The sequence below is a fragment of the Planococcus citri genome, chromosome 1 (genome assembly GCF_950023065.1).
Source record: "Planococcus citri chromosome 1, ihPlaCitr1.1, whole genome shotgun sequence".
Classification (NCBI taxonomy): domain Eukaryota; kingdom Metazoa; phylum Arthropoda; class Insecta; order Hemiptera; family Pseudococcidae; genus Planococcus; species Planococcus citri.
The window spans coordinates 62,460,140-62,485,756 of NC_088677.1; the positions used below are offsets into that span (position 1 = coordinate 62,460,140).

The 25,617-nt window shown below is 37.0% G+C and overlaps 1 protein-coding gene across 2 annotated transcripts in view; it reads left to right on the forward strand.

The window, feature by feature from the left end:
- LOC135833201 (kin of IRRE-like protein 2) overlaps positions 1-25,617 on the forward strand; it is a 389,993-nt gene that overhangs the window by 335,436 nt on the left and 28,940 nt on the right. For both annotated transcript variants that reach the window (XM_065346885.1, XM_065346886.1), the window contains exon 7: positions 22,007-22,306. In XM_065346885.1, coding sequence (XP_065202957.1) covers positions 22,007-22,306 — 300 coding nt within the window. The remainder of the gene's footprint in view (positions 1-22,006; positions 22,307-25,617) is intronic.

Consider the following 25,617-nt stretch of genomic DNA (forward strand, 5'->3'; position numbering starts at 1 on the left):
CAAACCTCGCAACGGGGTACCGTTTAAAATACCCTACCTACGTGAAGACGAATATAGGGATGCTTTGTCTGTCTATCATATCGAAGAAGACCCTAATTATCGACACGAAATGATTCATCATTTACATCGACAAACTGGGTACTTTGACCAAGAGTTCACGAATGAACAAATTTTAGCGCAAGAATTGTACAAAAAGAACATGAAAAATGATCTAAATAATTTGGTAATTAAAGGTCGAATTACAGCCGAAACGGCTGAAAATGCGTTCAAAGAGGTCGAAGAATATTGCGACATATTCAGCAATTCCCCTGGACGCTATATCGGTGAAAAGGTAAATTTTAAGTTCGACGTCGATCCCAAACTGGGACCATGGCGAGGAGAGAAATTCCGCCCATCGCAAAAAATCATGGAGGCTTTACGACGAACGATAGCTAAAATGTTACGCGAAGGGATTATACGACCGTCTAGATCTAAATATATAAATACCATGGCACCGGTAATAAAGAAAAATGGCGATATACGTTTGTGCCTAGACGCCGACGAACTCAATAAAAAACTTCAACAAGTACTTACCGAACCGAATCCTGTTGAATGGATAATTTTCGAGAATAAGGGTGATGAACTCTTTTGTACTTTGGATTTTACTGCCGGTTTTTGGCAGCTCGTTTTAGACGAGGCATCGCGAGAATTTACCGCTTTTCAGGTATGTGGGCAAGTCTATGAATTTTGTAGATTGCCCTACGGTCTGAAAATATCGAGTGGCGAATTCGTGCATATGATAAATCAGGTACTACCTGATATGAAAGGTGTCACGAAATTCGTCGATGATGTAAAGGTATCGGGCGCAACATTCCGAGAAACTTTGGATCGATTAAAGAAAGTTTTTGAAGCAATTCGAAAAGCTGGACTTAAGTTAAATCCGAATAAAACTCAATTTTTTCGCGAATATGCCGAGCACCTTGGTTTTGTAATTTCAAAAGACGAAGTCGCAAAACAGAACGAAAAAATTACGAAATTCTTAGAATTTGTTCAAAAACACACGAAAAAAGGGAAGTTTGAACTAAAAACGGTTAAGGAAATACTCACCCTAGTTGGCCTAACTGGTCTTTATCGAAATTTCATACCGAATTATATGCAGATTCTACGACCCATCTACGACCTTACCAAAGGTAACTCCGATAAGGTCACTTGGGGAGCCGAACAGGCGAAAGCTTTTGAATTATTAAAAGCAGAATACTGCAAAGAGTTCAAATTGAAACCACCACCCCAAGAAGGTGATTTATACCTCGACACGAGCGTATCTGAAGATGCCATGAATGCGGTACTATTCTACAAGGATAAAGATACAAAAGAAAAGCAAATCTGTTTATTTGTATCAATCTTATTTGAGCCACATCAGAAAAAGTTCACGCTGTTCGATCGCGAAATAATGGCTCTAGTTCAAGTTTTGAAAAAAGTTCAGATGTGGGTTATTGGTCGAAAAATCCACGTGCGAAAGAATTTAATGGCAATTGTCAATAAATATCGCGATATGGCTCAATCCCATCGTAAAGCTGCGAGTTGGATAACTTGGCTCAATTGTTTCGATCTCGAATGGTCGATGGATAAATCAAATAAACGTTTATACGATGTAAAAGCTAAAGAGCTCGAAATTAAAAATTTTTCCACCGAAATTCCACCATATGAAGTATATTTTGTCGAAGAAAATATTTCCTTGCTATATAGCAAGCTCAATGACATTCCTAAATACCAACACGGTGATGATACTTGCGCAGCGCTTTTTAAAATCCTAACTACTCATTATAACGACGATGAGAAAAAGGAAATTGAAATAAAAATGCGCCGTGCGAAGAAATTCGCAATACAAGATACACAAGTATTCGAAGAACGAGCTGAACCAATGGAAATGGATGGTGAAGACATTGTAGCGATGAAACCTATTAAAAAACCTATGCTAATGAAGCGTTTAGAAAATGGCTCCTTCGTACCATACCTACCTGATTCGCTCTTTTACGATACGGTCGACTATTTGCATCACGCATATGGCCACCTAGGAGCGGCTAAGCTAGAAATGGTATTTCGTAGAATGTACTATCACCCTAACTCCATGCATTACATTAGAGAAATCTGTAACACATGTATCGTGTGTAAGGTTAACAAAAATTACACGAACCATAAAGTGTTAGAATATGGACAAATTGAAGCCTATGCGATAGGCGACGTTTTGTCAGTTGACATTTATGGTCCTATTCCCGCCATTACGGGATATCCAAAATACCTACTTGTAGTAAAAGACATTTTTACTGGGCGTGTATGGTTGCAAACGATGCACCATATTCGACAAATGGACGTTTGTAACGCTATGAAAACGGTGTTGGCTGACATCGAACGTAGCGAAATAAATGTCAAGAAAGTAATTACCGATAATGGTTCGCAATTCATAAGTGAATCCTGGTATAAATTACTCGAACACAACGATATAAAAGTCGCTCATACTAACGCATACAACCCGCAATCCTCTTCGGTAGAGCGAACCATGCGAGTAATTGGCGACAAACTACGTGTGAAATTGAATAAAATTCACAACCCTCATCAACCTCATACGGGATGGCAATATTTTATTCAACAAATTCAGATCGAAATTAATAATACCCCTACCTCCTTCGGCTTTACCCCCAACGAGGCATGGGGCAGGCGAGACGATATTAACACAGGGATGCCTCACCGAAGAAAGAAATTTGATTTTCAATTTAAATTGCTCGAATTACGTGAAAATTTGAGTAAAGTAAAAGCTCCATCCGTTACACTCGCCGACAGCTTTTCCGAAAAGTTAGACCCTAACAAGGATTTAACTCTGGACATGGATAATTACGCGCGCGTAACTGCTGATGGTGCTTGCTCCAAGAACGGAGACTCAGACGCTATTGCAGGTATTGGCATATGCTTCGCGCCAGATTCTATACGAAACGTATCAGATAGGATAATACCTACCGACGAATTCCAATTATCGAATAATTTTGCAGAATTGACAGCAATAATCCAGGCGCTGGAAATTCTCAAATTTAACGACGTCAAGAAAGTGAAAATTTTCTCCGACTCTAATTACGTAATTAAGGCATTAAATCATACTGTACATAACTGGCTAAAGAATAAATGGCTCAATGCGCGTAAAAAACCCGTCCATCATCGTACGCTATTCGAACGAATTTTGGAATTAAGAAAAGCATTCGACAATGTTGAATTCCATCACGTATACGCCCGCAAGTACGAATATACGAATATAATCGCCGACCATTTGGCCAAAAAGGCCGTGTACACGCTGGAATTAGCAAAATTCCAAGTTGAAAAAATGTCGGATCGACAAATAATTGAAACGTATATTCGAGAACGACGCAGATTGAAACGCATTGAAGAAGAGTACAAATTCAATAAAGAACACAAAGATCCCGATACGTTGAAAGAAGGTGACATGGTTTTGCTGACAAATCATAAATTATCTAGTTCAGATAAAATGACTGCGGCCAAATTATGTCAGAAACGTATTGGACCGTTCAAAATTTTGAAACGTACTGGTACAAATTCGTACTTAATCGAGCCAACTGATAATTCTCAAACGAACAGAATAGCAAATGTTCGACAGTTGACTTTATTTTTAAAGAAGGCTGAACTTGCTGAATTGGAAAATGACCCCTGCCTACGTTCATGGCTCGATAAACACTCATTCAAAGAAAAAATTTCTGAATTTTTAAACACACACCTCATCGAAGATAACGAGATTACGTCTGACGAAGACGAACTCCAAACGGTAGAAAAAATTCAGAAAATACGCGTACCGCGTTCTAACATACAGGATGAGAATACCAAAGCAGCTGCCAGATCAGTACTCGTTAAATTGCAAGAAATTGCTTGCGAACAACGTAGAGTTTTTCGTGCACAAAAACGTGATAAAATTTTACAACAAAAAACCAAACTAGACAGCTCACCAAATTTACCCGAGCAAACACCCGAAATCATTGACCTGACGCGGGATAAGGAGAAGAAAAAGAAGAAGAAACCCAAGGATGCTGAAAACCCTACCATTCCAAAGGAAGTCAAAAACCCTATACCCTCCACTTCGTCGATAGCTCGAGACGAGCAAAATGCAAAGAAAACCAGACGTTCTGAACGCCTAGCGGCGACTTTGTTACGTATGGGGCAAAGCCCAGCATCAAAACAGAAGGCAATTGAAGTAAATTCAATTCACGGTCGTGATTTCGAAGCAGTTTTTTATCGAAATTATTATGGTAAAGATAGCGATATTAGTACCGAATATGATAACGATGACGTCAGTGACACTGCTAAAACATCCATTCATCAACAAAATGAAAACTCGAGTGTAACTACTGAATCAAATACTGGTAATGAGGAGAACACTCAATCCCAGAGAATAATTACGACAAGTAATACTTCAATCACTGCAACACCTAAACTCGGAAAAAAGAATAAATTACAAAAACTGATTCGATGGGCTACGAAGAAGAAAACATACCATCGACAGTGAAAACAGCGGTTTATTTACATACACCCTCACTTACACAAACACACTCGCATACGAGACAAAAACTCTCTCGATCATCCGTTTCCAGGAATTTAGCAACGCTGCTCATACCCGAGCTCAACCAATCGCCAACGTCCGATAAACAGCACTGGCTGTGTTGTCATTTTTTTTTTGTTGTTGTTGTTTTTTATATTCTCCTTTCTTTGCACCCGAAGATGATCGACACTCGATTGCGAATTCATAACATCCTATGATATCGTAGTGAACAGTCCAATTTAACAAGTGAGTACCCGAAAAGGGTTAAGGTGCGGTGCGTTCAACTATCCAAAACTTTTTAGTGACGTTTAATGTAATTATTCGTACATTACGAGAATATACACCGATACGGTGACAAGTATTCGTTTCGAATTATAAAAAAGTGATAATTTATTGGACAAAAAACCGACATAATGAACCAGCTATTACTCGTACCTCGCCGCTTTAATCAACGTCCACCATACTTGCAGCTTGGTCACCAAACGATCACCTTTAAACTACAAGGAGTTTGTAAGGATAAAGAAGGAAATATGGATTCGGTAAAAGTCCAGTTACTTTTTCAACATCGAACCAAAACAATCAACTATACACGAGGCGATTTTAACAACTGGGTGCGATTATTTTTACGATTAAACCCAATAAAAGACTTCACGTACTCGCCGAAGAAAACCCTACGCATCGAAATACATCCGGTAATTACGAACCAGCATCAATTGACGGTACTCCATTTTGACGGTAATAGTTTTCAAGTACCTATTTAAACGGCAATCTTCAATGAAACTTTATTAGCCTTTGATTTCGACCCTACGACTCTGCAATGGAGAAATTGAAATGACGAATCGTGACTCATTTCCGAATTCCAGACTCGTAGATACTATCGACTAAGCTTTAATATAACTTTCATGTAAATACGTTACGATTAGTATTAATCCTCAAAACTTTTCAATGTTTCTATCGAAATAAGTATAAACTCTAAGTATGCCATTTACCGGCCAATTATTCGTTCGTGAATTTAGCTATAAGTTTTTGCTCAAATTAAGATAGTCAATAATTAATCAATTTTCTACTCCAATTTTATTATTATGCTACCGTAAAAATTTCTACAACTCTGTTCATATACTTCACACCGAATACAAATACGATTCGTAATAAAAATTCAAACCCGAAAAATACATAACAATAGACCTACCTAGTTACTTCCTTTGTTACCAACCCATTTTTCGTTCCGTTTGCTGATATTATAATTAATTTCGTTTTTGTGTAACTTTTTGATATATCTCTATTTTTTAATGTCATATGTGTTCCTATTCTATTGAATAAAATATCATGTTATCTATCTACCATTTCTTTCATTATTTGAACAAAAATTTCTCGAAGCGAGTACTTAAGTACGATGAGTCCAATTAATGGGAATGGGTAAATAAGTACATCAACACATTAATATGTGGTACAAGTCAAATGAAAGAAAAATAGAAAGACGAACCTACCTACAAATTTACCGACAATAGGTACCTACCTACGTATCAACCATCACAACGCACTCATATCTATCAGCATCGCCGAGATAAGAATAAAATCCTAAAATACACACAAATAATGGAGAAGAATAACGATAAACTCATTGAACGAGTACAAGTACATTCAGGAAATGCATGTACTCTCGACCAATCAGAAATAGGCGATAACAGGAGGTATTTTTACAGGTATCAAGATAAATTTATTTCGCCAAATATTCATACCATCTACAACCGTCGAACAATACTCATCGTATAAGTTAGTTTTCGTTACCATTTGTCGCTGTGCGTGTAATAAATATTGCGAGTCGATCAATTTTAGCGTGTTTCAGTTGCGAGCTCTTTTTGTGTAGCCTTTGATAACTAAACCGTACCGGTGCATTTAGATTACATCGCGTAATATTAAATTTCCCGCGAGTTCAATATGGAACCGATCTTTACGGTACCCAGAATTTTTCGACAACGCCCTCCCTATCTACGTCTTGGGCACAATACCTTTTCATTCCGTTTTAAGGGACCAGGAAAAGATAAGGAAGGAAATTCCGATGCGATGAAGATCCAGCTAAGTTACCGAGGACGAAGAAAAATGAGAACCTTCTCGAGGATCGATTACGAGAACTGGGTAAAACGTTTCTTACAGTTAGATCCTCTCGTCGACCTAACATATGCGCCAAAAATCCCATTCCAGGTGGAATTACACGAAATAACACGAAATGGCCACCGTCTGGCCGTATTACATATATATAACGTAGGCCACCAAATTATGATACCGAACGGCGATGTCGATTATACACTAGAAAAATTTGGGCTCAATCCTCGAGACTTTCGACCAACGATCACTTGGAGCTAATTTTATCGACGGTATGTGCGGAGATAATCACGTACTCCCTGTAATAAAACACCATAAAGCATGAAATTTGTACCAAAGATTAATTATTAATTTCGTTTTCGTATTTATTTGTACAACAATATGTGTAATGCTTTATTTAGTTACCAATTTATTATAATTTTTGCAAGTTACATATTTCCTTTGTTTTTGTTAAATGACTATACGAGTAGCTATACTACACATGTAAATACGTTAAAACTTCGTTCCTATCATCCCATCCATTTAATTTACCCAAGTTATCTAATTATAAGTTATTATATTGTTGTTTTTGTCGGTATCGAAATAAAACTCAAATTAAGATGCATATTTATCATTATTAATATATTTCTCTTTGTATTGTTTTCGTAAAAGAAACCCAATTCAATCTCAGCTCAGCGAGATCTCTTCAAATAACCAAGTACGTAATCGTACTACAAAACCATAATCGGTATTCAAATGAATTAATCAATTTCTGCTGCAAATTTTACATTTCAAAATACTACACCTCGCTTTGGATCAATAAAAAAAAAAAAAAAAAAAAATTTTCATCTCATTCCTGGTTTTTCTATATACAAACTTCATACGTATTACTGAGCACAATCGCGACTATTTTTTTTTTTTTTCACAGGATAGACTAACTACCACGATTAATCCGTCTCGGTTTGCAATTTGGTCCGACTTTTCGACTTACGTCTTTTTAACATAAAAGGTAATGCGGTAAATACTCACAACCGAGTTACTCCAAAATTTCGTTCAATTTTCACTTCGTGCGTTTAGTTTCAAATTTTAAATACGATAATTCGATACGAATTTTCTACCTGTCGAATTACTCAAGAACATCTTGAACTCGCACGTTCGAATAATCCACTACAAACAGTCGCTTTTCCATGTAAAATACGTGTACTCGACTCGTGGTGTTTTTCACATCATCTCATCTCCGAGATGACCTTATATAACTCGTACTGTTAACGTACACTTTTCGTATCGAAATAATCCATACCGGGTATTACGCCGAACCGTCGTTCTAATACTAAATCTTCGTGTACTCAAAGAAGAATATCGCAAATAAAGACGCGAGTGATCCTATAATCGGGATAAGTTTCGAATGCGTGTACGCTGAGCGTTCAAACTTTTCAATTTTTTCAAATTTACGCATCGTAATAATGGATTTCCGACCCGATCATCTTCGTTTTGGCCATCTACCGGTCCATTTTTCCGTCATCGGTAAGTTGTCCAGTTCGAATCATCGCCTCATTCGCATTCAATGCACAGCCCTTGGCCGCAAACACCAGCGCTCGTTCCGAGATGACGAATTCGATCAATTTTGCATAAGGCACTTTCACCAACCGGCAAAAGCTCTCCTACGTGCAAACGCCAGACTACGATTAACCATGGAACTTCACGATCTGTACGATGAATCGAACCGCCGTCTCGTTGCACGCCGCCTCCAAAATGGATGGAGTGATACGATGGTACCGGTAGAAACCATCAACGATATGCTACGCACGTTTCGGTTCAACCCCGGCGATTTTGAGGTAAATCCACTTGATTTTGTGATACCAATGGAAGTGGATTAAAACAATGTACAAATTTTCAATAGCTCGTCGTCTTTTCGCGACCAATAGTACCCTAAAAACGTAGATTTTAAAGCTAACTTTAATTTTAGATTACTTAATGTAAACTAATAATACGACCGTATGATGTTAAACCAATCAGAATAAACCGTTCCTCTACGCTTAAACATATCTCGTGTACTTTATTTACCATAAACGGTATATAATAAAATCTTATACAAGTAAGTAGGTAAACAATAGAAACCCTACCTACCTAGAATGGTAAGTACTAGGTAGACGGGTAAGGACTAAAACTTGACCTACCTAGATTGGTAAGTACTAGGTAGGCAAGAATACAAGTAAGATAGGTAAAAATAAAACCAAAAAGATAAACAATACTAAAATTTTCGACTAGAAATGGTAACTAAAACAATTAAAATCAACATACTCAAAATCGAGTCAGGTAAGCTTAAATAAATAAAAACAACATAAAATGACTAGAAAATAAGAAAATTTATTGGTAACCAATTAAATAGGTAGGTAAACAAAAAAATACGACGCCAGGCCGGTGTAAAGATGAAAACGAAGATTACCGTACAGCTGAAAATCAGCCAGGTAAGTGATTTTTTCTTTAATACTTTTTTCATATCTCGTGATATTTCGACATCTCCACGTCGAATCCATAGTAACTACATCGACACCTGCAATGTATTTGACCAAATCATCAGTCATCCTACTAGACATACATACTGTTCAATAAATTTACCACCAAATTATCATTTGAATCGATTTCAAATCGACACCCCCTACAGTTTTCAAGTACATTTAGTACTCATACATAATTCATCCGCATATGGACGGGTATCTTTCTTCGATATTTTCAACTTCAAATAGAAAATCGTACACATGCAAGTGTCTTTTCAAAAGACGGTCGTATAATTATCGATTCTTTTGACAAAAATCCAGCGCGCCACCATCTGTAAATCAGTTGCGCGCTCGATTTTATTCGTCACCTTGGAAAAGGACCCTTAAAGGGATATTTTTACGAGCTGGACAAAAACCGAAACGGTTTCAAAATTGAACAAAAAATAAAAATATCGTTTCGGTGATTAAAACAAGCTGAGACTAGTTTACGAATCGTAAAATACGACACTTCTACGTCGCAGATCGTTTCAAAGGCAGTTAAAATATGCCTGAGAAACAAAAAGAAATTCAAGGATACGTTTTAACGATGAAAAAAGACCAACCACCTTTGTCCAAAGGGACTAAAACTCGCTACGAGTAAAATAAAAGAATTCTAAAAGAGCAATAAAACAGTCACTCAGCGTCAGATTTCAAAGCAACCAGCAAACTTGTCGCTTAATTTTATGCACATAACGTGCCAGCCGTGTCTTTTTTCTACGAAATTTTTTCAGCATACAGACAGGCTAGCTGATAAGAAACAAAGACCATACAAACGCAGGAGTGGGGCAATTTTGACTAAATCTAACTCAACTCACCACCGAGTTTTCGCATCGACCATCATTAGTTGTTTTTCTTAGCCTTCGATACGTTCTCTGTTATCAATATTGTGCGTTCGAGTAGTTTATTATTATGAATCCAGAAGTTACAGAAATACTGTGTTACATTTGCGAATTGATGCGAGTAATCATTTCTATATTGAAAGATCTCATCGAGAAAAACTTCGTGTAAATGTGTTGTGCGCGTATTAATATTCAATCTCGTTGCAAAGATTGTAACAATCCGGCGTGTATTTTTTCTCGTTCGAATAAAAATAAATGAGTGATTATTTACGTCCAAAATTCAAACTCTTGTGCGTGTGCAAAAAGTGTCGAGCGTTACACCGAATTCGATTCCAATACAACCCGCGATACCGGTCTAACGGGCAAATTTTTTCGTTTTATCGACGACCATTTAACATCGCGGTATCTGTGTAAAACCTTCAGTGCGATTCGCGTTGAATTCTCGAATAATTCGGTCATCATTATCGTGTACTATGGATCGCCACGACGTACTCAACGTCATCGACGACATCGTGCTGCCATTGTGTAACGCGTGCTACACCCCATTATTTAAGCAAACACCGACGGCCGAAAACCGAGAAAAGAAAGTAGTCACGACATGGTGCTATCATCTATTCCACCGCTTTTGCATCGACTCGCTGTTTCGCAAATCCAACTATGTCGACCAGAAAGGCAAGTTTATTCACTGCCCTAATGATTCGTGTCACAGACAAGTATCCGAACACCAGGTGAATGCGTTGCATTTACTAACCGCAACCTTACCCTACGACGACGGCCTATCCGCTCAGGAGCTACGTTCTGATCTTCAAACGGCGAGAAACCAGCTCGCGAAATACGAAGCATCGACGTTGGAATACGAACGCAAGGTGCAAGGCTACGTTGGGTTACTCCAGTCGCGCGACGCGACAATCGATCGGTTACTCAACAACGAGACCACGCGCGCCTTACAGTCATCCGAACGCTATTCGGCTCAGGATCGATTGAAACAATCGCACCCAGCGTCATCGTCCAATCACCGCTCTCGATCGCCATCGCGCAGCCAAACATCGACGCCAAAAAAACAGAATACCGGTCGAGATGCGAGTCAATATGCCACGCAAAAGCAATCACCGAACGACTATCAGAGAAAAACCTACCATAACGATGGCCGCCCAGTCAGTACCGGAAAAACACCTATTCATACGCAGGCATCCAATCGACGTAATGCTACGAACCACGCAAAAAACTCGACACCGGCGCGACCAACACCACCGGCTCGCAAATCATCGCCACCGGAAAACGCAACGCCTATTCAACAACCCGATATTGAATACCCGAAGAAGGTTTTTTACGCGAAAAAATCAACCATTGAAAACCAAGGCAAGAATCACAAACGATTCTTTAAAAAATTCGGGATTACGTCTTCGGTACTAAAACCATTCTACCCGTTGAACGCATATGCAAAATACTTCACCACGCTCGGTACGTTCGTTTCCCAAGACGTGATCAGAACAGCGATTGCTGCCAAAGACGTCCTGCTCATTGGAGATGGATTTATCTATGGTTTGATGGATTTCATCCTCGAGCATCGTAAAATCCGACCATACTTACACGAGGAATTATATGGACGCGAACTTTCAATCGTCGATTTAGTAAAAACGCTCAATGGTTTTTTCACCCTACCGCGTCGAGTCATGCTAGCTATCGGTACCTTCGACGGTTTTATGGGAATGCCAGCATCGGTGTACCAAGATAAATTTTCACAATTGATTCGAATCCTAAAGAAAAAAGGAGTAACGGAACTCTACGCAGTAAAATCGATGCGGTACGAAAATCAAACTGACGTACAATATGCGGAAATCGAATCGACAATCAGAGTAAACTGGCAACAGGTATTCGGTGGAAAGTATTATATTATTGAACCGTACAAATTTCTACCGGAACAGACCAAATGCGACAAATATGGACCCTACCACGATCGCCAAGACTACTCAAAATTCGCTAAATGGATGTGTCATCAATTTATATACGCGCGTGACCAATCTCTCGACTCGCCTGATGCGGTATTCGACAACAATGCGTCGGGTGACTACGATTCCAGATCGGAACACTCCGACTCATCCGACTTCGCAGTATACGATACCGAGAATTCCGGTGGGAAAGCACCATGCAATTCACCTGTGATTATCGATCCGCAACAATCTGATAGTGATACGCCAACCGAAAAAACCGAAAAAGCTAAGGAAGAAAAGCCACCAACTCCAACGAAACCTAAACGGAAATCATCAGCTGGCACCGTACCATTGTCCAAATACGTCCCCGTCGCAACGGTATCGCCACTGCCGACCGACACTGCGTCAACATCTAACGTTGCATCGGTCCCTGAGCAAAGATCATCGACATCGCCAATCCCTACGGACCACAGCATCCCCGATAACGAGATCATTCGCCAGCCATCGCGCACCGAAGAAGAATTACTAAATTCCGACGCGAGTATGCATAGCGATGACAACCGTAATGACGACGATACCGTTATGGAGTAACGCTGTGAGTAATTACTTTTTCCAATTCTGCTCATTTAGCTACAGATAAAAATTCGTAAATTAAATTATTCTAATGTTTGTTACTCGCGATATACCACCTAGAATTGGAAAAATACGGTTACATGTTGTTTATTTGAGTAAAATATTAATGTATTTCGAAGATCTCAAATTATGTTAAATAATCGTACCGATTTCATATTTTTATATCGAGATACTCATTAAACTACTCTTAGTTAAGCGTTCCTAATTGTTAAGACTGAATTTTTTTTTTCTTTTTAAGTATTCTACAGAGCTTTCTCGAATTATTCAGTACGAATTATAGATTATCTTTATCGTTATAAGAGTACTTACTCGCTTATCTCCATAATCAAAAATTTTTTTTTTTTTTTGGGTGTCGAACGATTTTGGCATGTTTTTATCATTTAATTACGAATTTTGTACGTTAGTTGTTACGCTTCTTTGGTCTTAATGACCAACTATTCGATACCCTGTATATACGTTACGCTTTATGTTATATGTGAACTGATTTTTTCTCTGTTATGTAGTTTTTGAATTTTTTCTTTTTTGTTATTAATTGTACTCGACAATAGCTTTGTGTATCCTATGTAAACCAATAATGAATGAATTTGTGCCATACCTAAAATAAAAGACAGTTCAAGATAGACTAATTTTTATTGAATTTTTAACAGTTCACAATCCAGCCTTAAGTGATATTACTTAACAATATTTATATATAACCACGAACTCGATGCAAATATTCTTCTCCAGTTATCAGCTGTATACGTATCTAGAACATAACAAAGAAATAGAATATTGAATTAATTTCAAATATACGAATATAAGATGAAATAGAATAATTTGCTGATAATATTTCCACCGACATAATAATATGCAATAGTTCAACAAATTTCCTACCTTTCGTGCACGATTTAGCTTGGCAATTCTTCATCTTGACTACGTATCGTAGATATCTTTAAGAACTTGCGTTTTGGTCATGTTTCGATCCGTTGGGAGGTATTTGCTGAAATCAAAAAAGGTACCAGTTCAGTATTCGTCGTATGTTTCGATTTGTTTTAGCTGGTAGATAGAAAGGTTTTTGAACTACATTCATACTGGGTTCATTGAACCTCGTCCGTCGTTTGGTGATCCAGTGGTTCGCAGTTTCGACTACCTGGATACCTACCACGCTCGTGGGATTGAAATTTTATTGAGTTTACTCTGCTCCTTTTGTTCTCACCCGAGAAACCATGGGGGGCAGCTGATAGGTCCATAGCGGACAACTGGCTGTCCACTATGGACGAGTTACCGGTAAGGCATAGTCGAGCCTTTGTTCTACCGTGATTTGCTCAGCTGGTTCACCGACCGCTAAGTAAACTCACGCTGGGGCATATGTTAGACTGAGACTTATGCCTATGTCCGGAAACTCGTAATATTAGAGTATTTAACCCTTCTATTTCGGGTAACACTGATTGGTACAGTCGCGAAAGAGGTTTAGCAGCATCTTTTGCGACTGGACCAATTGGCAGTTCATCAACGGTTGTCCGCGAATCGCCAAGTTAATGTGCCTTTTAGTCTTTGTGTCCTCCGGGTCCAAGTTAAAAGTTATTTCGTAGAATTAATTAGTGTATTTAAGTGATCCCTCCAAATTTGTACAATATTTTCCCTATTTCGCACGAGTTCGTGGAATTATTGATTATTGACGTGTATTTCTGTGTGATTAAACTCAAATATATCGAATTCAGCACGTAATCGTGTATCTTTTGTTAATTTAATATATTCGTCGCGTGTAAGTATCTATTCGGTAAAGTGTAGGTGAGCTGGGGTAAGTACCTATCTTATGCCAATCTGCTTTATTCGTCATACCTTTCATACGTGAAATTATATTATTTTATCAAATTGGAAAAAAGCTTTGAAAAAAAAACACCCCTATTACACCTTCCACACGCTGTTCTATAACTACTTCAGACAGGAAAAAAAAGCACGGCCGTCAAACAACGTAATTTATTTTCATTTCGTAATTCGTGGCAATTACGAAGGTGTTAGATTTTGCGATTTTTTTTTCAACACCATTCCCAAACCGGAAATTAAACTTGTCGCTGTAAAAATTAACTCGCAAAGATGTTTTAAAAAATTCACCTCGGTTTTCGGTCCCTTCGAAACTAGACGAAAAAAATTATTAACGATAAAATCGCGAGCGAAAGTTTAAATTAGCTTGATAGTTTGTTGATCCTTGACGGAGCAAAAAACCTAATAAACTTTTCTGTTTATTTTTTCTGTTTACGTAACAGTCATTCGAGGGAGGAAAAAAAATACTAGACGATAAAATGTTCGAGTTGTGCGTATTTTTCTCTCATTATACCGCACTGTAGAGTTGTTCCACTCGATATGAAATGAAAAGAATAATATATTTTGGAGGAAAATACTCACTCGTTGTTATTGGTTTTATTGCTTAATAAGTTTTTAATTTCGTGTATAGCAACCACCTTTTTATGATGGTAGAATGCTTCGGTGAGATGATTTTTTTTTACTATCGAATCGGAACACCTACGCATTCGTTCGATTACACGTTTTTCGAAATTTTATTCGAAAAGTTTACCAAGTATTGAAAAAAAAGTATTCGAAGCAGCCATCCAGCAAGTTGCATTAAAACGGTTAATTTTTTTTAATACCCTAGAGGATTTATTGGATATTCCATTTTATCATTCAAAATGTAACTAGGTAGATACCTACTTAAATTTCTAATGGAAACTTGATCAATTTTTTTTCTCATGAATTTTTTTTTTAATAGGTATCCAAGTGACTTATTTTGTGATCATTCGATATTTTTTTGCGCAGAAATTAGTCAATACTTGAAAAAATCGAGTCCATTTTTATCAGATTGATGTGTTTTTTCCTCCCTTTATCGATTATTTTCTGAAATCAATTCTCCTTATTGTAATTTTTAGTTTGTTATTTAAACATTTTTTATTGACCAATAAACGAACTAAATTTTTTGAAAGACATTCTCTCCCCAGCTGTGATGGAGATGCTGAAGAACTGCTCCTAGAAGCTCATAAGGGTGATTTTATGAATTTTTAAACGTCTTAGTCGGAATTTTCCAAAAATATATTTTTTTGAATGCTATACAACTTTTATTAGTGCCTACGTCTTTTTTTGTTTTTTTTTTGTATTTTTGGGTAATTTGAAAAATTGTTGTTGAAACCCCAAAATATGGCCCCTTCTAACTCCCTTTTTCCATCATCATCATTGAACTTTGACCCAGTGAGCTGTTCAGGCTGTCTGGGAAACTGTTGAAGAATTGCTCGCTGATGTGTCAAGTTTTTTCTTCAGTCTTCCTCTGCTCCTCCTGCCAGTTGGAGTGTATTCTTTGACTTTACAAGGGAACTGTTCATCAGACATTCTATCAACGTGTTTTCGCCGTTTCTTTCTGTACCTAATCTTTCACTCATCTAATGATTGGTTCTGCTCCTAGCTCCTTCAGGATGTCTTTGTTCATTTTCCTATCTCATCTCATATATCCTGCCATGGCTCACATGAATCCATTGACTTTTTAGATATGGACTGCCAGCGGCCCATAAGCTTAATATATGTACAGCCATTGTCTTGAACATAGTAAGTCAAGGGTTGCAATCTGCACATGCGCCAGCTCTGTTGTGATGTTATACCACCCTGGTACGGCTACACGGAGGTGCGGGAGGTGTAACGTTGTCACCTGGTATGGCGTCATTTTTCAGATTCCAGCATGCACAGAAGTCAAACCTTGACTAACAGATGAACTATGTTCAAAACCATTGGCTTACGTACCACTAGCAGTCCATATCTAAAAAGTCAATGCATGAATCTCATTTTTGCTGCAGTTACTCTACACCCAGAGACACCCACTGAGTTACCAAGAAGATTTTGGTGGGCCGCGACATATTTGGGCCGCTGAGGTAAAAACTGAACTGCTTAAAAAATTTCTGAATGAATTTTTATGCTCAGTGCCCTGCACTTTAAAAAATGAGAGAAAAAATTTGGCTGATTAATTGGGGAGCTCAAAATCAGGGGCGCTAAAATGTGATATCTTGGTAGACCACGTGTTCTATGGGTCAAACCCTGGGTTACTCTGCTTTTTATATCCTTTCTCATCGCCCATGTTTCACTTCCATACAGCAGCGGTGCTCTTGCCAGCGTATTGTAGATTCTTAATCGAGTTTCAGCTCTTACTTTTCTTGGAGGAATGGCTCGGTTTATCACTCCACTTACTCTCAGGAATTTATTGATCTTAAGTTGTGCATCGACTTCTCCTTCACATGATAGCTCACATCTGAGATATTCAAAGCTTTCAACTTGTTCCACTGCATTGCCTGTAAGTATATAATGGACAAATATTTCAAATTGGTGTATATGAAGCCGACTTTTTGGATACAGAATCCAGGAAACCTTCTGCTCATGCGCCAAACATTATACTTATGGCGCTGGTGGCATCATGTTTGGCACATGAGCAGAAGGTTTCCTGGATTCTGTATCCAAAAAGTCGGCTTCAACTTTGGCCATTTTTTTTACGTTGAAATATTTGTCCATTATATACAGTTGACGTTCCACTGGCAGTCCATTTACAACAATTTTACGGCGTATTGGCTCTTTCCCCTTGAAGGACATCACTTTTGTTTTTGACGATGAGATTCTCATTTCGTATTTATCAGTTAGGTACTTTCTGAAGGTTGTACATCGCTCTCTGCAAGTCATCTTCATTGTCAGCAAAGACCACCTGATCATCAGCAAATAGCAGGGTATTGACATGGGTGTCATTGATGTCTAGCCCCTTTGACATGGTTTTCAGCCATTCTTTAATCATGTTGTCAAAGTAGATGTTGAACAGACTACATGACATTTGACATCCCTGTCTTACTCCTCTTCCCATCTTCTTTGCTTCCGACATGTTTCCAGATCTTACTCTTATTACATTATCCTTGTATATTTCTTCAATTAAGCGTAGGTACTATTTGTTCGTTCACTTCTATTTTCCTCAGGATTTAAAACAACTTCTTCCTTCGTACTTGATCATACACCTTCTCCAGATCAACAAAGCACATAACGATATGATACACAAATTTTGAGATACCAGTTTGGGAATATCAAAACACATCCTCTTCTGTACCAAAACAAACTAAAAACATATCATAAAATAAATTTAAAAATTTGAACAAAAATTGATAAACTCTGAGTTTACCCTTCTTTCCTCCTTTTTCATAATTGCACAACTTACGTACATATTACTACATAATGATAGCTAAACTGGCTAAGGCACAAGCTGTTTTTCTTCAAGAAAATTACCAAAATAATGAAACTCACCACGAGAAAGAAAACAGCGTAAATTTCCTCTTCGCCTCTTCACTTCATCCTACCATTTCATACAGAAGAAGAATAAAGCCCAAAGTGAAAACAAGGTAGAATTGTTGAACGTTGAAAAATAACTGCTGACAACAGTTATGAGTATTGTTTTTACTGAGTGAGTATAAACACACGCACGTGCACCTACCAAGCTGTACCTACATATAAAGGGGATCCAGATATACATATAACAGGGTGCAGGGTGAAATATACATCGCTGTACGCAACGTACCTACTTCTACTTACTAGAGTATTCTTTTTGTTTACGAGAAGACGATGAGAATAATGGCGATGAAGTAGCAAAATTTACAGTCGAGCGATCACACACACAGTAAAAAGGCTCGGGAATCGCGAAAAACTTGCTGATTGGCTTTGGTGTAGCGTGCTGTACGAATAGTTGTGCAGTATACCTAGCTATAAACAAGAAAAAAAGAAGAGACGAATAACACGTCGAGTTTTTCTTAATCTTTGGCGAAGCGTGAATGTAGTAGGTAGTCTATTTTTTCTCGTGCTTTTTTTCGACATCGTTTAGGTCGTATGAGTTGTCAAATGAGTACGAATCGATGTACCTACGGTGGGTAGTGGGTACCTGCGTTCATATTTATTATGAAAAACAGGAAGTGTATTAAAAAGTGTAATATACATAATGAAACAGAGAGTTGTTTATGGTTGCTTTTTAGCTATATAAGTTTAATTACGTAGTAAAGATATTTTACTCGTATGGAATGGATCAGAGAGTGCTTCGGGCAAGGATATGGGTGTATGTATACGTATATTTTCACACATAATACATACATATTATTTAATATCCTTAGCATATAGTTAAGAGCAAAATAGTACGTATTTATTACATATCCCTAACGAGCATTTAAACCATATGTACGAGCGTGTATGGTATACTATTTGCGAAGTATATTGTGCTTTGCTAGTATGTACCTACCTATAGGTCCTGTAAAGCTATAAGACCACCGACGAGAAAGGCATAAGCTTTTCAAATACCCACCATAGCTTTTACACCGAAGAAAGATTAAAATATAAGAGATTAAGCCGAGTAGTTACCTATTTGTTTCAAAACAAAGGTGGGAGATGTTCGTGGGTGGAGAAGAAGAAACGAGAAGGGAAACACATAAGTAAAAGTTTTGTGTTGTACGAGGCGATTTTCCATTAAATTATGCGCTTTTAAAACACGTTTTATAGGTTAGATTCGAAGATAAAGGTGAACTTGGCGAGTATTGTGCGGTTGCTTTACGATGCGTCGTAAAAAACCCCGAGTGAAAGGCGCCTACATGGAGGAGAAATTATTGAGAATATTTTTATAGGCGCATCCGAAAGTATTTAGGGGGTGATCGTTAAACGACGAGTGAATAATTCAGACCACTACACGGTGTAATTATGCTTGTAGGATTAATATTAGGGTGAGAGCAATGTAATATGGGATGTGATGAGGGGATAAGTTGTGAAAAGGTCTGAGATCAAGTGTTGAATGTGATCAGTGTGATTGATACATGTTGTTGGAAGAATTTTTAGTGCTGTCTGAGAAATTGGGCAAAAAGTTACTCAAAATGATAAAAGCCACGAAAAATGAAGCTAATTTGGATGAAATAATATACCGATCAAAGATTGAACTCGAGTTTTGAGGTGAAAAAACTCCTTGCAAATCGATTATTGTATCTGATGATTTCCAGTCGCAAATTTTCATTTTTCGGGGGGGGGGGGGGGGGTCCCGAAGCCTATTTTTTCATTTTAACACCAAACGTAAACATTCAGAGAATTTTGAGCATTGCCCCTTCGAGTTTCTTTTTATTATCGCATCAAAATAATAAGCATCAACTCAAACTGATATATCCAAAAATATATGCTTGGATATGAAGCGCAGGAGTTTTGAAATTTTGGGTTTTGATCTTCTATTTTTCTTTTTGGAGACTTTCTCTTATTATTGGAGCAAAATAATATCAGAAACTTATTAAAGGTGCAGGTGCTCTAAAATATACATTATGGTAGATCACGAAAGTGAGAAATGTCGGGAAATTTTGACCAAATTCAGTGAAGACCTTCATTTTGAGTTGAAAGCCACTCAGAAAAATTTTTAGCTCTGGAGATTCATCTGGACGGAAGATATGGGTCCTCAAAGAGAGGGCATTTTCCAAAAAACTAGCCCCTACTCAACCTGTTTTTGGAATAATAAATCAACTCCAAAATATAGTATTTGAAATTCTGCGTCGACCTAGGCCATCGTGATCGAAATCCAAGACCATTTTTTGGGCCCTACTGCGCAATTCGAAAATTGCAAATCGCTCACTTTTGCGGGTTAATTCGTGGTTTTTGGAAGTTTTTTCTTCGCGAATATTTCACATTACCTAATAATTTTCAGCTAAAAAATCGGAAAATGTGATTTCCGAAAGTTGAAAAATATTTTGGAATGCAATAGTGCCGACTTTTGGGCCATTGTTGCCAATTATGAAACACCGAAAGTAATTGGTAGGTATGTTTTTGCCCATTTTTTTCGATTTTTTGAAATTTGCATCAAGTAAAAACCAAAAAAAATGACATTACTGCGTTTCTGAATATTTTTCCAGTTTCAGAAACGAAATAAAATGTTGTTTTGGCTTGATTATTGCGAATTTGGGGGGGGAGGGGGATTTCAAAACACGAATTAACCTTTGAAAAAAAAGGACGGTTTGAAATTTTTCAACCACTCAATAAAACCCTAATTTGAATTTTGATGGCAATTGCCCTTAAACCAATAAAATTCAATATGTCATTTTATTTTGATTTAAAAAAAAAAAAATAGCATTCAAAATTGAAGACTCAAGACATTTTACATGGAAGTTGAGGTTCAATTTTGTGAATGGGTTTGTTGAAAAGAGAATAAAAATAAGCCACGGAAGGGGACTCATGAGAAACTGAGCAAAATCAGAGAAGCCAATTTCTACAGAGCGGTTGGAAATTATCAAATCACTTAGGGTATTTTCGGGTGAAATAATGTTTTTAAAATAATATTTTCTTTTGGGATATTTCACATTCAATTAATCCAAAACATTAAAAGAGAGACTGGGGAAAATATTTTGGAATGCAGTGTTGCCAATTTTTGGTACATCATTTCCGATTTCAAAAAATCGAGAAAAATATCCAGAAACCTTTTTTTCAATTAATACTTTTAAAAGTTCAAAAGTTTTTTTTTGGGGGGGGGGTGTTTATAATTACTAGATTATTACACCCTACGTCAGATTATATTGAATTTGAGTGAATAAAATAAGCTCGATATCGAACAAAAAATTTAAAACATTTAGATTTTTGTGTCTTTTTCTTAGGAACCTTTTTTTCATATTTGATACAAAGTAACGCCAGAAAGTGTCTAAAAAAGTATACTTATGTATATCGTAATACAGATCATAAAATTTTGAAAATTTTTGCCCAGCTCTTTCTCAACATTTCTTCTGAATTTTGACTCACAAATCGACGTGAAAGCTCCTGTCTGGATGATTTTCTTGCAGCGGAGCCTGCAAATTATCTGCATGCATTTTGTCACCTTCTGTGTTAATAAAATTGCATAACCAGTTTGCCGTAAAAACGATGTCAAGCTACAAATATTTTATGTTTTACGTTCAATTAAGTTGATTCTTCTCCATATTCGAGGCGTGGATTTCAGTTTTCATACATCTACCTTTATGAAACTCATCAGGAGAGAAAAATTCAAAAAAAAAAACCTATAAGCCAATAAAAAGATTTTACAAATAAAATTGCATAAAATATTTTTAATGTTCAAATTGTTGAATAAAAAGCGAGAACAGTTAAAAATTTTATTTAAAATTACCTACGATAAAATTGTTTTAAAAAATATAAAATTCTGAAAATATTGGAAAAATTGATCAAAAATAATGAACCTACAAATGATTGATAACCATTTTCAATTTTACTCAAAATGTACCCAAACAAAATATTTTTTGAACCATCTCTTCTTTCCGTTTCTTAAAATAATTTTCAAGTGCATCATCACGAACTCTTTCATATGTCATTTTGAATTATTTTCAACGTATTCGACCTGAGTACGAGTAACTAATGTTTGATTTTCTTTTTCAGATGGCCCCATCATCAAAAGCGTCGGCCCCGATAAGCTGACCACAGCCCCTCTGTACTCTTCGACCGAATTCACATGCGCTGCTGATGGTAATCCGCCACCAACATACCAATGGCTGCAAAAAGTGTCTTCTGTCAACGGCGACGGACAAACCACCATCACAGTCCGTAGCTCGGAGCCAAAGCTGTACTTCAGAAACGTCACGTACGATTACCAAGGCGAATACATTTGCGTGGTTACCAACACGATAGCAGGAACTGAGAGAATCGTCCAAAGTCAACCAATTACCTTACAAGTCATAGGTAAGATATGGGCCCCCGTGGCCGATAAAATTACTTACTTAATTTGCTGCAGCGTACCTCCAAAAAAAAGGAGGAAAAGTGCTTAATTAGCGTTGTTTCAACGCGACAAGAATGTTAATTAGTAATTTTGACGAAATAAAAAAAAAATCGCGTTTTCCCGCGTTCGTGTACTCGTAGTAGGTATCTGGATGAGAATGAAATTTTCCGTTCGACGAATTTACATGGTTCGGTTGAGGCCTGTACACCAAGTCTGGTAGAAAATGGCGAGAATTCACAATTAAACGTTGACGCGAACGAGCCAGCGAACGAACGAAAAAAAGTGGATTTAATTACGAGCAGCGTCTCCTCTCACCCGCCCATTGTCCGCTTTAAGTTAATTCGAATGCGCGCACACAGCGAGAAAAAAATCATGACGATGGGGCGAAAAAAGCTTGTGAATTTAATTAAAGAAAATTTTTACGTTGGGTCGTTAACGTTTTCTAGGATTATTAAAGATCATAGCCGGTAAGTGAGAGGCTCGAGTTAGTACATCGTTAATACCATCGTCAGATTCACAAGCTGCGAAATTTGTCCGTCTGTATTAGCCGACTACTCATCTCCGTGTTATTTTATTTTCTCGCTCTGCCTATCTTTCTCACTCCTCTTGCACCTTTCCATGGTTTCAGGCTGTAACATCGCAGCCTCTAAATTAAATCCACCGTACTGTGTTTTTCACGCTGGCTGGAATTTTTATCCGCAATGCGTGCTGCTCCTCATCTCTCGTTCACTCCTCGGTCTTATACGAGTACGATAGATGATCGATTTTTGTCATGTCTTCGACACGACCGCCAATGCCAACAGACCGTGGTACCTTTGTTCCTTTTGTTTCATCCAAAAACAACAAATCTTGTAATTAACAAACGAAAGAATTTTCCACCAAGTTCGATCAAGTCATTGTTTTAAAATTCAATCTGTATCCCGTTAATTGTACCTTCTCTCTAGCGAATTTGTATCAACAATGGAGACTCGTCGTCGTGTTTTTTCTCTACCGAGTTCTTATTGAGAAAGTTTTCATAATTACGTGGCATGGCATGGCGTAGCTTGGTGGTTTTTTCCCTTACTTCTTTCTTTCCTTCCTGATTCACTGTTTCTACGAGTAGGTAAAATACACGAAAAAGTAAGTTTTTAATAAAAATTTATCACTTTTTCGTATTATCGAAGGACGAGATTCGCATACTAAAATATCCAAGGGTTGTAAATGTAGGTAATAGATTTGAGATAATGTTCGAGAGGGACAACGAAGGTTAGAGTTATTATTAATACAAATTGGGTGTAAGTATATAATGGAGATAATGTAGACTACTTATTATAGGGAACCAAAAAAAAAAAAGTAAACATGTTGATATTCGAGACTTTTTTTACCCTCGACTATTGAGTTCTCGTGTCCTCGTTTAACGTAATAGTCTTCTTTTGAACCGTTGTAATTAAAACGCGATTTTTCAAACCGAAATAAAAATAATGAAAACAACGAAAAAGAGTATCGTCTGTATTATCTGTCCAGAATGAAAAATTAGTGTGAGGTATTTCATCCTTGATTCCTTATCTTTAAAGAAACTTCCATTTTTATTATAGTTCCAGCATTTTCGTGGAGAAATATCGTGATCAATATTCTCATATTTTTTTTTTCTTTTTGGACAGAGATAGAGACAATTTCTGAAGACTGGTAAATTGCAAACTGAAAATTCTATTTAAAATTGAATATTCTCAACGAAAAATGAAATTTTGTCATTTTTCCGAACTCATGTCGAAAAATTTAGGGAAATACGTACAATGATTAATCCTGAAAACAATGCACTCTTCTCCTCCACTTTCCTATTTGAAATTCTTACTGTGCTTAAATAGGTAATTTTGGGCAAGAACGTAGGTGTAGTTTTTCAATAAAAAGTGAAAAAAAATAATGAATAACGCAATACAAGGAAAAATCCGTAAAAAATAGGGGGGAAACTTTGGTTGGATTACTTTAATATTACCTATTCAACAGAAATGTCAAAAAATGGAAAAAATGTTTCTCTTGAAAAAATTTGATGAAAACCCTCAAAATTTGCAGAAAATTTGAGCGTTTTTACATTACCTACTTTATTTGTAGAAATTTCTTCTTTTTTTTTTAAATTTTTTTTCTGCACCTTTTTATTTAAAAAATGGTTCAAGACTTCTACAATATGAAAATATTTCTTTAATATATGCTGTTTTTTTTTCAATTTGATCTTAAGTATTAGGTTTTTTTAGAAAATAAGTACATAATCCCAAAAATGAATCCGCTTTTTGAACAATCACAGTGATATTATCTACATAATATAACCACATTTTCTATAGTAAATGGGAAAGGAGGAGCCCCAATAAGGCCATTTTTTGGCACCAGACAGTAGACAGTTATCGACTCTTAAAATATTGTAAGTAAATGTCCCAAATGCGAATCCGTGGTTAGTTAACCCAAAATTACTATTTTTTGGACTCCATGGGTTCCCAAAGTTGTGAATAAAAAAAATTTAGGAAGCACTGAGTTTTATTTTCAAAAACTTTTCGAACCCGATAAACGTTATGCGAGGTGATTTTTCTATTTTCAACACTCGAGGGCAGAAATTGGGGGGGGTTGATTTTTGGAAAATTTTGGAACGACCATTTTGAACCTGCTAAAAAGCTTTCTACAGTTTATTAGTATCTGAAAGGCCTCCATCCTACCTAATTCTGAGCTCAATAAAATTTTCCGCTGGTATTCAAAAATCCAATTTTCCAATTTTTCGAAATTTCAATATTTTGAGAACCCCTAGAAAACTATAAACCTGCAATTTGCGCCAAACGTAACGTTTTAAGGTACATATTCAATTATTTAGATGAAAAAGTGTAATCAAGCTTCCTGTATGTTTGTAATTTGAACCCTTTTTTTTTTGGAGCCCTCCACTTTAGGCACCCCTAAAAAAGACGATCATGCACATTTTTTCAAATGAATTGAAGAATTTACATTTGAAACACAATAGCAAGTGCTCGATAATTTTTCATTTGATTTTTCCTGTAACTTTCATAGTTGAGCTTTTTGGGTCAAATTCGCTGAGATTTTACTTTCGTTGAAATCGCGAAAACGTGATTTTAACTTTTTTTTGAAGAGTGTTCAAAATGGTAGTTCCAAAATTTTCCAAAAGTTGAAACTCCCCAATTTCTGCCCCCAACTTTGGGAACCCCTGGAGTCCAACAAATCGTCATTTTGGGTTAACTATATAACCACGGATTCGTATTTGGGACTTTTTTATTATAACATTTTTAAGAGTGGTCGAGTC